Source organism: Phasianus colchicus, chromosome 1 (assembly GCF_987193195.1).
Source record: "Phasianus colchicus chromosome 1, bPhaCol1.hap1.1, whole genome shotgun sequence".
In the NCBI taxonomy this organism is placed as follows: Eukaryota; Metazoa; Chordata; class Aves; order Galliformes; family Phasianidae; genus Phasianus; species Phasianus colchicus.
This window is the reverse complement of record NC_143436.1, coordinates 86781051-86795614: the sequence shown is the minus strand read 5'-3', so window position 1 is coordinate 86795614 and position 14564 is coordinate 86781051. Positions and strand designations below refer to the sequence as shown.

Here is a 14564-nt window from a genome sequence, read left to right as displayed (position 1 = left end):
TGTAGTGTATTTGAAGTATTCAGCCAGGAAATAGGTTTATGAACAAACTAGTACAGTAAGTGTATAGCCAGCTGCTTTGAAGTAGTGCTCACTTCTTTAATTTCACATTAATTTTTAATAATAAATCAAACCTGTTTAGTCTATTAGAATTCCAGTTGGTGTGGATTCTTAGACCTCTGTGGTCTTTCAGTGACACAAGGGATTTTGAGACATTAAGCTGTTTACTTTCTGAACTTTCATTTGCATTGCACTCTATTCTTTTTAATAATTAAATGAGCATTTAATACAATAACAATATCTGAGGTTGGGATTGGAAGCAATTCTTTTTCATCTGTTTCTCATCGTCAGTGAAGTAATATGGCACTTACGTACATTGAAGTTTCTCAAAAGAAAAGAAATAAGATCTGAATAAGCTAAACTATCCAAATTAGTGAACTTTCTCTTGGTGACAAATAGCCCCATGGAAGGTATCGGTTAATTCAGCTCAAATCTTTAAGAGGTAATTTTGACAGGATTCTGTAAATGCAGAAAGTTAAACAGAGTAACCAGAGAAAGGTTCCTAATGAAATCTTAGCTTTGGTGGTGAAAAAGTCTGTCTAGTTTTAATAAAAGCTTGATTACACTGTTCATGAGGGTTTCTGCAAGTCTGCCCTGATGTCATATAAACTTCAAATTCGGCATAGTCAATAAAAGGCCACTTAATACAGTTTCATATTTTGAGAGGTTTCCCAGTGATTACCTAAACTAGTCAGCCTGTTTTCTTGCCAGTTTGGAATCTGCATGTGCTGAAAGAGATCATCCTGTGGAAGGTGGTACTTGTACAGCATGATGATGGGTAGTGAACTGGTTGAGACCTGCTCCCTCTCCTTCACCTCTTTATTTTGTGACCTTTCACAAGTGAGGAGATTGCAGCTTGTCTCCCAGCAGCTGGTTTCTAAATTGGGCCTGAAAAATGTAAGTGTGATAGGTGATATCTGATCAGAACATACTGATTTAACAGCCACCAAAAGGTACAAAAGAGTGTAAGGAAAAACAATCAAGTATTGTCTCTTTATCATTGTATCAAATTTCTTTGCACGGTCCCTAGTGAAAGCCTTTACTGATGGCTTTCAGCTATGTATCATTATAATACATACAATAAGCATTACATAATATGAAAAATATGCCACATTGAGCAATGAAACTAGTCTTAGCCAATCCTGTGGCCCATATCAAAATGCTCTCACTAGCATTCACTGTAACAACACTTCCTCAGATGCAGTAAGTTACGGCATATCGTCAACTTGAAGTTCATACATCTGCCTTAATGGTTTTTGCATATCACCATTACAAGTAATGGCTGCAATTTCTTGTGAAAACAATCCTTTTTTTTTTTTTTCTTTTTAGATTTTGGAATAGGCATTCTTCAGGCATGTGATCTTCCACTGCTGTATTTGCTTGGCTAGGTGGGGAAGTCCTGTGTGTGTGTCTGTCAGGCAGTAAGGAAAGGAGAGAATACCAATTACAAGAAAAGATAAATACAGTAATGATAAAACCTTAAGAATTAACAAGAAGACATCAGCGCTTAACTGATTGTCATTATTGGGTCTTATTGTAAATAGTTGAGTAGACTGCAAGTTGTCTCTATTTAATGGGGCAGTTTTATAGCAAGGAATTTGCAGCATAAATACATCTGAAATGCATTTACCAGGATGGCAGATGCATATTTCAGGAGTTCAGATGCAGGGAGCTTTGAAACAGGTCTTCTCCCTTAATATATATTGATACATCACTAAATTGTTGGGCTGGAAATACAGAGACAGCATTGGAAAACAGACCTGCTGTCTTGAAGTGTCAGAGCTTCAGTCTAAGACAAGTCATGAGCTCATGTACTTGAGGTAGGGCTCTCGTGCCCAACTCCTGTTAGAAAATTGTTCTTAAATGTGTGAGTTCTTCTGGAGTTACAATACTGTATTCACTAAGGTGTGAATACAACTTACAACTACAGAAAATGTCCCATGGCAGTTACCTGGCATCTTTACAAGGGAGATTCTTCCCTGAGATTACTTTCTCTGTGGGATTGAAATTTTGTGCACTTTTCTACAGTTTACGGGTTCTCACTTGTCATTTTGGACAGTTTTGAGGAATACCGTTCCAAATATAGGTAGGTAAGGTATACATAGGCTTAGAGACCTTCAGTGCTTTATTTTCAGTTAAATATTTAAAAAAAAAAAAAAAAGCAACCTTAATATCTTCCTAAAATGTTGAGTTATTAAAGGCACATGCCTTAAGATTTGAGTGGCCAAATATGACACAGAGTACTTAGGTAACAGATCATTAGTTTTTATATTGACAGCTCTGTGTATTCTAGCAAACAGGCATGGTAAAGGGGAAAATGACTGGTGGCCATGGAATGAAAAGATGTGGGCTAGCAGAGGATAAAGAGGAGGAGAATTGAGGTTGATTGCTTATTAGCAACAACCTTGACCACTAACTGACTGTGTTTAGCAGTGATTGCTTTGTTGAAGTATTAGATAAATATCTTGAGAAAGTAAATTGGCTCAATGAAGTCAGTTATTAAAGGTCATCAAAAAGGATCCTGTAGTGACAATTAGCATCTAGCATTCAGACACTGAAGAAAAACACAAAGTTGTGCTTGAAGCTTGCTGTTTTGCTTCCTGAGTGGGAATGATTCACTTCAGCTCCTGAGAATCTCAGCCTCTGCTCAGAGAGCCTTGTGATGACCTTCTAAGCATAAATTGGCAGCCACCATCCTGCCCAGGACTTGCTCTGCTCTTACTGGACGTGCAGCAGGTAAAAGAGCCCACTGGGCATGTATGCATGCACAACAGTGGCTACTGTAAACATTTATGTTTTCTTCAGCCTGAATATTGGTAGGCAAGACATAACAGGGAACTGGTTACAATCTTGTTTACTCATTCAACACGTTTAAGATATAAAGATTTTTATTCTGTTTTTGGATATTTGTCAACCACATCTTGGGTTCAGTGGGAAACCTATTCTGTAATGCTTGGCAATGGTTGCATGTTATGAGGATGGCGCCGTGAGAAACAGGATGCCCACATCGTAGCCTGTTCAAACAATTTGTCAAAGTTTTACAGCCATGCTCAACACCATGGTATGCGATTGCTTACCAAGCCCTCAGAGCTGCAGTGGAAAGGGCTGGGGAGGTACTCAGCATTATCTTTTAAAGGATCAACTTCAAATGCCTTTTGCTTTGTACCTGGGAAGAATTTTCCCTGATATCAGCAGCAGTTTTGCCTCTTGCCTGAAGACTGAGGTGAAATTGCTCAACTGTCTTAAAAGTTGCCAGGAAAGTGACCTTGATGATCAGGCATCTCGATGGGGAAGGATGCAATGTTAACCTGTGGATCTGAAACTTGAAGTCCTGAAGTGGAAATAAGGTGAGGGCAATATGAGAAACAACTTATCTGTCTAGTGTTAGATGTATTTGTTGGGCACAGGCTCAAGGGCCAGACTTGTTCTGAGTACTGTTTGCTATGCACAGTCCAAATTTGAACAGGGCTTCTCCTTAAGAGCTTGTGGACAATGTTAATGCTGGCAAAAGGGTGGGAATGCAAATGTAAAATCAGTTGTGCTACACCCATGAAATTAGATTAGCGCTATAATTTTTCTTGTGTTCATTGTGAAATAAAATGCAAGAAGAAAGGGCTGCTTTAGCGAAGAGGAGAAGAAAACAGAGTGAAGGCAAAGCAGAAATGGGCAGAGCATATGGTAGAAGCCATGACTAAGAAGACTGAAAAAGAATGCATGGCTTAACAGAGGCAGAGAAATAAAGAATAACTGTAAAACACATTAAGAATAAGGCTATAAAACATTTGCACCTTTTGGAAAATGCATTCTGAATGCCATACACCTAGAATCTTGGAGTAGCTTTTTCTGAAACATCGTGTTTTAAAAGAGTGGTAGTAAATTTGTCTGAAGGACAAATAGAGCCTCCTAAAAGTAGTTGTGCCCTCTTGAAGAAAACTTTCTTCTCTCTCTCCTCTTCACATGGAGCTGAAACTATTCCTTTCCCTTTCCAACCTCTCTTGCTTCACAATCAGAATTTCTAACCATGAAAGATGCCTTAAAAGAAAATTGGAGACCACACCTGTTGTCCCTGTCTTGGCTGCTAGAGGGAGGATGGACACAAGTCTCTGGACACAAGTCTCCCTGAAGTTAGAAAATAGCTACTGTCCTGGTCTCATCCAGTTCTCTTCCTTGCTTTGGAGTCCAACCCTCACAGCTTTCCTACTCTTCAGTGTTAACTTAACCTTGCCATGGTATGAGTCCCAAACTCTTCAGGTCCTTGGGTGCCTCCAAAGAAGCCCTGTTCCAGGCATAGATCCCTTCTCACCATATCCAGCTCTAAAATATGTCCTTATAAGAAGGTGTCAGCCTTTTTGTCTCTTCTAGATGAAGGTTTCACTTCAGAGGGAAACAAGTGAAAATATGAGGGACAGAGAAACAGTGCAACATATGCACTTCTCCCAGATAAAAACTGTTTGTCTGTGTGTTCCAGACTCTGTTGCCTCATATTTAGGATGCTCAGTGATCCTCCAGTGTACGTGGCAGCCCACAAATATTTGCAAGGAATACAGAAAGTAGGTGGAAATTATCTGCTAGCCAGCAATATTTGCAATGCAGGGTGAAGTTCAGGAAGAAGCTGAAATCTCTTTTACCCTTTTTGTCTTGGTCCTTCTTCCTTTCCCAAGTCTGACATTCAAGATTTAGAAAACCAACCATAAAAAGTTGTTCTGCTTCTGTTTTTCATGCAGGTTGTGCTTCTGTTAATATAGCGGGGAGGATGTCTGCATAAGCTGTGTCCACTCACACTGCTACATGACCATTGGATAGGACCCCCATGACTAACTATTTCACTCTTTGTGCACAGACCATGCCCAACTGTTGCACAAAATGACATCTTTCATCCTTCATCACAGATAGAAACATACGTGTTGTGGCATCACAGTAAATAGACCATCATTTGTTTTTATAACTTTTGTCTAGCTGTGTGTCAAGCTTACAGCTTATCAGTTAACTTCAGCAGAAAGCTGGGATGTTTTGAGGCTTAGATACGACTTCACAAAGTTGGCTGGGAAAGTATGATTTACACAGATGGTAAGATCCACCATGACTGTGACTTTAACTCACAGATTTCCACTATGAAAATTATGAACTTACCCTAGAAGCTTCCAGATTCTTTCTTTTCTCCTGGTGTCCTGTGACTTCTCAGCCCCGGGATTTAGCACCCACCTTGTTATATGCTTTCTTATCTCAGCCCTGTTTTTCCTCCTCAAGCTTTCGGCCTGCGTCAGTGCAGTTGCTCCTGCCCATCAGTGATAGATACAGAAGTGTACAGACTTGTGATAGTGGATAACTGCTAAATCTTTGCAGAGGAGCAAAGCGTGCACATTTAAGATATAAAAGTAGCCTTTCCAGTGAGTACCATAACAGAACACATTTCTACTTCTGTTATTATTAACTCCCCTAGCAATTGATTTAATAATATTTCCTTTCTGGGGTTAGTTTGGTGTTTGTTTATTTGTTTGTATATTCAAAACTCCTGTGTTACATAAACATTTCAGGTAGGAATATTCAGCCTGCAAAATTAAACATGTACATCAGATAGCAGTGGAGGTGTTGAGTTTTTTTTAATTGAGGTATAGGGGGTTCGATTTTATAGGACCCAGGCTTCTGGGCTTGTGTACAACGGAGGGAGGACTCATTTTTCCCTCACATGTTCTGTCCAGCAATTGGATGGTCTGATTTTGATTAGGGCTTTTAGACGCAACAGAGATACAGCTAATAAGAAAATGATGAGTTGGTGAGTAGTTGTGTGCGGTGCTATCCCCTAACAAGTTGTCAGAATGCCAGAGTTGTCAAGAGTTTAAGAGGTTAACAGCTCAGAGGTATTCTCCTTGAGAGGTGGTAGTGGAGCCTGGTGCTTTTACAAGTGAAGAAGGAGGGTGTTGGAGCCCAGCTGTGGTAGTTTATCTCTGTTGTATCCAGAAAAAGAAAAAAGGTAATTTTCCAGTTTGTGCTGCCTCTTGCACTTAGCCGTTCCGTGCAGCAAATAGTCCTATTGCCACAATTAACTATCAGCCAATTTACCATATTTGGATTCCAGAAACAAAATGCAATGTTTAGTTCAGCTTTGAATGGCAAGCAATTCCTTATGGAGCTTAATTGTTTTGTTTACATGTAGTTAGTTACTTACCACGTGGTAAGAACAATGGACTGACTGGATTGTTTTACTCGTGATCAGAATGAGATAAAACACAGGAAACAGCGAGGCTGGATTTCTTCAACAGACTGCACATCAAATCTAGACTCTGCAGCTGGTTGCTGCATTGAAAACTTGCTGCATGGTGTACTGTTTGTCACATTTGTGCCACTTTGTGGTGTATGTCAATCTCTGAAAGCTGAGCGTCACCCTTCTGAGAGATCTCGGGTCTGTGACCAGACCTGTCAGACTGCATGCAGTAAACATGAGGCTATCACAAGAGGCTTTGGCCTGGATTTCTGTCATGATGCAGTAAAGGCAGCTGCTTTTCCTCTCTTCAGTAAGGAGGCATGGCAGGTAATTGAGGGAAAATGAGCCTTGATTTCTTCACTATCCATGGCTCTTCTCCACGGATCAGGGAACAAAACAGAAAATGTTCCACTTGAGCCAGATATCTGCCAGCCAGTTGTGCCTGCTGCTGAAAGAAGCCCTTTTAAAAAGGGTGCTCCAACCATACCACAGCGCTCATTGTTATCCACTCTTCCTAACTCAGGCACTGCCTTGTGATCCAATGACAGGAGTACATGACCCAACACATGTTTTCCTGCTTATAACTTGATATGTCCATTGACAGAACTGTCAGAATAGCAGAAACAAAAGGATTTTTTTGCTTAGAACTCATGTTCTGATGGAGTCCCCAGAATCTCAGGGGAACGTGGGGCTGGCACCAGGTTTCCCAGTGTAGCAGAGTAACGTGAGGATATTCCAAAGATTTTTATCTCTTTGCTTCTTCGTTTCACTGAAGGCTTTTCCCCTCAAATTATCTGAACCAGAAGTCCAAAAAATGTTTGCTGAGAAAGACTTAGTTTTTACTTCAGGTGGTTTCTGTAGGTGGAATGGGAATGCTCTGTTATACCTACTTATACTTAAGGACTAGAGTGGGTGTTTTCTGTTAATTTACCTGAAGTTGAGTAAGCTGCGCCCTTGTTAATAAGTGGAGCAAGCCTTTTTGCCAATGCTACAAAAAAGAAAACAAGATTCTAAAGCCTTTCATTTTGTGAATCTGCATGCAAATGGAAACAAAAATAGAAACATGGAGGAACGCTTGTACTACAAACCAACAGAGCCTAAAATCATATTTAACTTACTGTTTCATGACTGAATTGTCATCTGATGGGTATACAAGTGTGCTCAAATCCTAGATGTAGTTTACAGTTGCCACCTCAACTTGAAGAGAAGTGAGTAATTCTTTTATATCTTTTAGAGGAGTATATTTCAACAGTTGTTGCTCTCTCTAGGCTTCAGTGCAGATATAATGTAGGGCAGAAATCTTTCCTCTGTGTTTGTGGCACAGAGAAACCATGTAATACAAGTATCTCAATGAGACCATAATGAGAGTGGTATTCTAGAGAACACCAAAAGTTATCATTACATCATTATTTCCTCAAACTGACAGACTATGAAAGAAACCTTAAACTCTACTGAAGGTTAAGTAGTAAGAGCCCCATTCCTTCCACCACTGCCCAGATACAATGTGAGCTGCTTCTAGAGCTGGAGGCTTTTTCAATAAGGACTACTGCTCGTTTTGAACTTACTAGCTTTTACAAGCACGTTATAAATTGAAAGGCTAGCATGTCTGCTCTTGCTTTGTCAATCTTCTCTTTGTGTAACAGATACCAGTAGTCATCAATACATCCAAACACCAAAAACAAATAAACAAAAAAAACTTTAGAAATGTATCTTTGAAGAAGGAAAAAAACTCACAAGGATCAGTTACATTTCCCACAAGAATTCAGCATCTGAGTTGGGGTTTTCAGGAGGCTGACGTGGAAAGTTTCCAAATATGATCCTCATAGGGATTTTCAAATTGTGGCTGTTCTGCACTGTCCTACAGATTGATCTTTGTTAAGCAGCCCCTAGCCTAATGTCTCACCTATTAAGTTGCCCTCTGTGGACAAAACTCTGGGAACCCCTATGTTAAATAATCATCCAAGAAAATCTTTATTTTGGAAGACAGACTGAAAAAGATAATCTGTTTTGTCGAGTATTACCACACCTCTCCAAACATACAGTCTCCTCGTCTAGATGATCTCATGCATATATCTGTCAAAGTTTTTGCTTTGCTTTGAAACAGCAATTGCAGCAAAACAGTAATATATGTAATATATAAAAAGTTCTTGGGTGAGATCCAGTACAAACATCTCATGGTGAAATCATTCTTAATATTATTTAACAGGTACCTGGTGTTTGGTCCAGAGAAACCGGTCACAAGTATGTGTTCCTTAAATTAATGGAAGATATGAGCTTGGACATTCTGTGAATGTAGGGCATGGAGACATGGATCATAATCTGTCTCTCACCAACAGTTGTCAAGTACATTCCTCCTCTGCTGTTGGCAGTGAATTGTTGGTACTGTCATAGCTGCTAAACAAGTAGGAACTCTTCAGTACTCCTTACCAAAGTAACCTCATTTAGAAACTCTCTCTGTGCTCTTTGGGAGGAGAGGGAAGCAATTTTGCAAATCTCCAGCTTAAAGAAAAACATTTGGTATTACAGAAGTTAAGTGAAGGTTAACTAACCTGCTGGAGCATCACAGGCTGGAAACCTGAATGTTCTGGCAGATGTCTTCATTTTGGGAACTGAGCAGGTAGCAGTCCTGCCAAGTTGCCATGGTCTTTCTCACACTGTGGGAAGTAGCACTGCTGCCCGGAATTACAAACATCCTGGATGAGAAAGTGAACAAGGTAAGAAGTGATCCCATAAAAGTAAATACCTAGTTTAAAAAAAAAAAAAAATAACAAAAATCAAAAAGGAAAACAAACTAACAAAAAAAAGTAAAAAGCAGCTTGAACACAGTAGATATTGTGCTACCCTCAGGAAAAGGTGTAGGTGTTTCCAGTGAAAGAGATAATAATACCTACCTATGATTAAATCTAAAAGAAAAGCAAACAAACAAATAAACCCAGCAGTCTTACACGACTATTGGTTTTCAGCTTTCAAAACTCTTGTTCTGGAGAGTTTTTGCAAATGGTTGGTCCAGAACCCAGGCTGATCAAACATCCAATCTGTCTCTGGTTGCTTGGAAACAGGGAATGCCTGCTGTTAAAACTGATCCTGGAGGATCTAGGATGGAAGTTCACACATAAAATAGACATTTTTCCCCTTTTTCCATGTCTCAGAGCAGCAATATGAGAGTCCACAGTAAGGTCTATACATCCAACCACAAGCATAGTATAAAAAGTATCCTGAGGTATTTTATGACAGATGAAAGTTTATTGTAAACGCTATATTGGCACTGGGGTTGCTGTGTCTGTACTGCTAAAAATAGGGGGGAAAATATCAGTACTCTCTGTAAAGGATAGCATGCACCCATTGCTCCTTTTTTTTCTCCAGCCAGTTTATTATGGGCTATAGTAACTATGTTGTGTGTCTGTTTTTGTTTGTGCTATGAGAGATAATGAGATTAAACAGTAGATATTTTGACAGAATGTGGTGGGAGTGTTTATTCTTTTGCCTTTGTTCTGTTGTCCATGCAGCCTACTTAAGTGATCGTTTTCTATATAAGTGAGTCTTACAATTTTCAAGTTTTTTTGTTTGTTTGTTTGTAAAGGATCCCTGAAAAAATGAGGTGTTCTACCTTTTATTCCCAGAATGCTTTTTTCCTTCAGAACATCTGTCTGTATCCACCCATATGTCATCTTTTTTCTTTGTCTGTAATCTGTCTTTGATATCTCCAGGCAACCAAGAGATTGGCCTTTAATCTATCTCGAGCTCTTGAGTATTACTCAATAGTTGTGTAAAGCTTCTTTCTTTCTCCTTCAGTGAAGATAGCACAAAGTTAGGAGTGTGTAATGGGTTGGGCTTTTCAATTTTGCAAGGGGCTGTGATCTTATAGGTCTGAAGACAGAGAGGAATGTTCCTCACTTCATTCAACACAGGTGCCTTAGAGTTCTTTCCTCCTTCAGTCCCATTAGGGACTTTCTTCCCTGGCTTTCCCTCTGTTGTGTGACCAGGTAGGCACTGTAAGATATACAGGGCTGGTGTGGACAGTAGCCGTAAAAGATAGTGGAAAGAAATGGACCTAAAACATTGTCTGTTTTCTTGCTCCTTGGTCAGAGACTGTTGTGGATCTAAATAAAATGTTAGCCCTTCTATCCTGGTTCTTCACTGAACATTTCCTATAGAGATGCCAGGCTTAATGACTTGGTTTGAGTATTGTAACCTCAACATTTTTGATTGCGCTGAGGCTGGGTCCTCAACTTTTTTCTATAGCTTGATGTTCTATTCTCATGAAAATTAAGCTGTGATGAATGAAATGTTTGCATCAGTGCTTTCTTTCCAAGATGCACAGGCTGGTTTTGAAGATAAATGCTTGCCCGCAGACATTGTGCTAGGCTGAAGTTCACTTAAGAACATTTTTTTTTCTTGGAATGGCTCGTGTAACTTCTTAGCATACAAGACATTATTAAGCTTTCACTTCCTCCACTCCCATTTCCTGTTTGGATGTTGAAAGGAAGCCCTAATTGCTAATTTGTGATTAGCCAGCAACCCAGAGCAAACTCATTCCCATGGGTTCACATGGTGCTTGCCCGTGCACATACTGCCTCTGTCCATAGCAAGCAGTTGAGTCTCACGTTTCACGGTGGGAGCTGTAAACAACCTGCTTTTCTTCTGGGGAATTCATTGCTTGTGTTCTGCGAGCAGAGGTGAAGGAGACGTGGAAACATTGGATGCTGTGAGAGAGAGGGGAGGCGGGAGTTTCCTCAGTCTTGCTTGCCCAGGAGATGGCGCTGTGCAATAGGGGGATTGTTACCTGTGGTGTGGTGCTGTGGTAGCGTAATGGTGCTTCGAGATGCGACAAATAAGCGGGGTTCTTGACTTGGTATCAGCACAGTGTCCTTCTCTTAGGAGGCCAAAGCGCTCAATTGGTTGAAATTTGCTTTGCACCTCCGTTTTAGGGAAATAAGTACGTATGTATAGTACGTGCCTGAAAACAAGGGTCTTTAGAGCTGCTGTAGGATCCTTCTTTCTGTCCTTTATGTACTGAGGTATGCTCTTGTTCACCTACCAGTTGCTTTTGTTAAGTGCTTGTAAACAAAGCCCACAGAGCTTTAAGGCACCTATGACCACACCTGCAAATGCCTGAGCTGCTTCATGCTGCCAAATGCAGGCCAGCACAGCTGAGCTAAATCAAGAAAATCCACCTCCTCTTCCTTTTCGTAATGTTGATAAGCTTGAGAGCGTTTCCTTTTTTCCCTTAAGTAAGAACCTGAGATTGAGGGAGTGTACAAACCTGAGGAGACTTTTGATCTTGGAGAGGACTTACTGCTTTATAAAATCTGAGGTAAAATCTTCCAGTTTAAATTCTGAATAAGGTAAAAACGGGATAATTATTTCTTACCACGCAGGAGTGTTGTCTTACAAGTGTGTTCCTAACGTATTTAAAGCTAGAAACACAATGTGAACGTTAAATATTTTTGTTACTATTAATTTAATCTTAAGTGGCCTATACGTTTGTAACAAAGGTTTCTTAGCAAACACAGGCCCTTTGAAATAGCCTGACCCTTTCCACTTTTTCAATCATTAATGGTTTCCTGGCTCTGTGTTTTAGGAAATGTCGTCATAGTCTGAAGGAACCAATAAAAACATAAGTCACCTATTTTGTCTGATCATTTTATGCCAGGATATTTGAGGCTGGAAGCTGTGGAGGGACAGGAGGGGACTAATTTGTGTGGATGGAAGATGTAAAAGTTTTAATACCATTTTAGTATCACTTTGCATATTAATCCTCTAGTGCTTTGTGAGCAGTAGTGTTTTGGGAGTTTGCAGGTAGGGACTCAAGATAGTCTTAGCAACTAGTTAACTAGGTTTTCTCCTTCTTGACCATGCATTGCTTCAGTGCCTGAGGAAATGGATGTCACGGTTTTGCTCATTTTGGGCTTACATTGCCTTTTACTAGAGAAACAGAGTTCTTTATATATATATTTAAATGGAAGTTATTATGGAAAAAATACTCAGACAATGGCTTGTTGGGTGTGGTCAATGCAGATTGTTTCCCACTATATGGGAAATGTGATTACTTGAATTAAAGATCTACTGTATAAAAATCTTAATACAAAGTATTATAATGTGACATTATGAAAGGCATGCTATGTCTGTAGCATGCAGACAGTGATGCTGTGCTCCATTATAAATGCCACCATTTGCAATGGGCCAAATCCCATCATCCTTGGATGATTTTGATTCTTTTCGTACCAAGTCAAAGCCTCCAGCAAGTGAGTCCTGATTATGATCTTTCTGGGTGTGCAAAGCAGCTATAGCAGCTTTTCCCCTGCAGTACTCCTGTACTCCCTTCACTCATGAGTTTCAAACTACCCCTCAGAGGATAGGTGAGCTATGTCATTCCTAACTTTTTATGTGTGGCTGTGCAGACTGGAAAAGGCTGCCAGTCCACATTCATCCTCCACCTCTTTCCAGAGTTCCTTCAGAGAGAACCAAAGTTTATGTCTGTTTTTGGGAGGCAGTGCACTGTATTTTCTCTTCTGTGTTCCATCAACATTGGAGACGAGTCTAATTTTTTGTCAGCCATGTAGAGAAATTGAAGAATAACACTTACTTCATCCTCTACAGCCATTTTTTTGGAGATGAACTGCAGCACTGGGACAAACAACCACCACCAGTGCACACTGTAATGTCTTACACAGCCTTTCCCCTCTTTATTCAATTTTCTGACTAGCAAAAGCAAATACAGTCTCTTCACCTTTTTGCTATAGCCTCAAATGGAGCTGAGGTGCAGTTGTCAATTCACTAAGAATTCCAGTTGTGTGTAGGCCTGTTCAAAATTCCTTGAGGATTTCTGAGATGTATAAAAAGAGGTCATGGTTCCTAAGCTAACTTGAGATCGGAGTCCAGTCCAAGGGAGAATTTCTACTGAACTACTTACTTTTATGTGTTGTGAATCAAACAAGGGGTTACCACAAGAGCTACACAGTAGGCTAATGCCCCTTAGTGAGATCTGATGTTAATTCTTGCTAGACATCTGTCCCATGTGGTTTTAGGTGGCTTTTTTTTCCTCCTCTAAACTTTATGCACCATATGCTGGTTCTTGTTCCTTCTTCCACCGTGTGTGTGCATGAATCAGCCCCATGGTGGAGGTGATACAGCCTGCTGTTTTCTACTCACAATTGTCATTTGGAGATAACTGTTTTTAGATTAGCAGCAGTGGCTCCCTCACTTTCTGCTTGGCAAGAAGATCAATTATCCTTTTCTTCTTCACATGTACATTTTGTCAGGTCAGGCCTAGGTTTGTCACTTTGTGCCTGACTGTGAGAGACCCCTTTCAAATACCCATTTGCACTGGAGCTGTTTCTACATGCATGGGATTCCATAGGGGAATCAGGATCCCCGTGACATCAAGGTTATTGCTCAGTCTCCAGAACCTTTAAATATCTTAGGAGAAGCTGGGGTGAGGCATGTTTCTTTCCTAGAGTAACACCATTGGTATCCTGAACAGCCATATGCATTGAGCAGGATACAGAGGTTGAAGGGAAAAGTACAACATCGCTCTTGTTGCTGATCCCTCAAATCAAATTCGGAAAAAAGCGCCCATGGCAGGTGTTCCTACCAACTGTCCTGGGCTATCTGAGAATGCAAGATTTCTTCTCCTCTTGCAGTCTGCCATGCCCTACTTTCATCTCTATTAAGTGGCTATGGGCCTCAGGGAAGTGGAGAATTTGGGCTTTTTTCTTATTCCTACTCCTTAGATTCTTGGGGCTTGAGGAAGGAGGAGAGCTGCACAGTTACATAGTTCCATTATCTGCAAATGGGAGCATCCTGATTTGTACTGACTGCAATTAAACTGTCATAAGCTGTGCGTGTACCTGTGCTTTCGAAATAAATATCTTATTCTTTCATTTAACATAATAAAATGTGGCCTAAACAAGAACCAGATTTAAAAACAGTGTTAATAATTCTTAGTTTCCAGCTTGCCCTCCGTTTCCCTCAGGATATTGCTGATGGCCAGAATTTTTTTACTTACTGTAGATACTTTGTTGTTTTGTTTTTTTTTTTTTTTTAAAAAAAAAAGAAACCCACAAAAACAAACAATAGAACTCTCCCAAACTAAAAACTATTCAATCCCACCCAACGAGATTAGTGAAACTGAAACTGGAGGGAAGATGAAGGCAGGCTATTCCCTTACATTGTATTCATATTCTTGTGTCCTAATATGCGACTTGGCCATAGCAGCTGTGTGAAAATGAATCTGACCCCTTCTGTTAAGCTGAATACCAATACCCTGTGGTCTCAGTGTTTACATCAGATACAAGGAAGAGGC

The 14564-nt window shown here is 40.1% G+C and overlaps 2 protein-coding genes across 5 annotated transcripts in view; one reads left to right on the top strand and one right to left on the bottom strand.

Moving 5' to 3' along the window:
- The window catches only part of CMSS1 (cms1 ribosomal small subunit homolog), a 228872-nt gene that overhangs the window by 144992 nt on the left and 69316 nt on the right, over nucleotides 1–14564 (top strand). The window lies entirely within an intron of this gene.
- The window catches only part of FILIP1L (filamin A interacting protein 1 like), a 194920-nt gene that overhangs the window by 141060 nt on the left and 39296 nt on the right, over nucleotides 1–14564 (bottom strand). For 2 of the 3 annotated variants that reach the window (XM_090151168.1, XM_090151156.1), the window contains exon 2: nucleotides 8809–8952. In XM_090151168.1, the coding sequence (XP_090007294.1) occupies nucleotides 8809–8860 (52 nt within the window). In that variant the 5' untranslated portion in view covers nucleotides 8861–8952. Of the gene's footprint in view, nucleotides 1–8808; nucleotides 8953–14564 lie in introns of those variants that run through there. The other variant, XM_090151160.1, reaches the window with a different exon arrangement.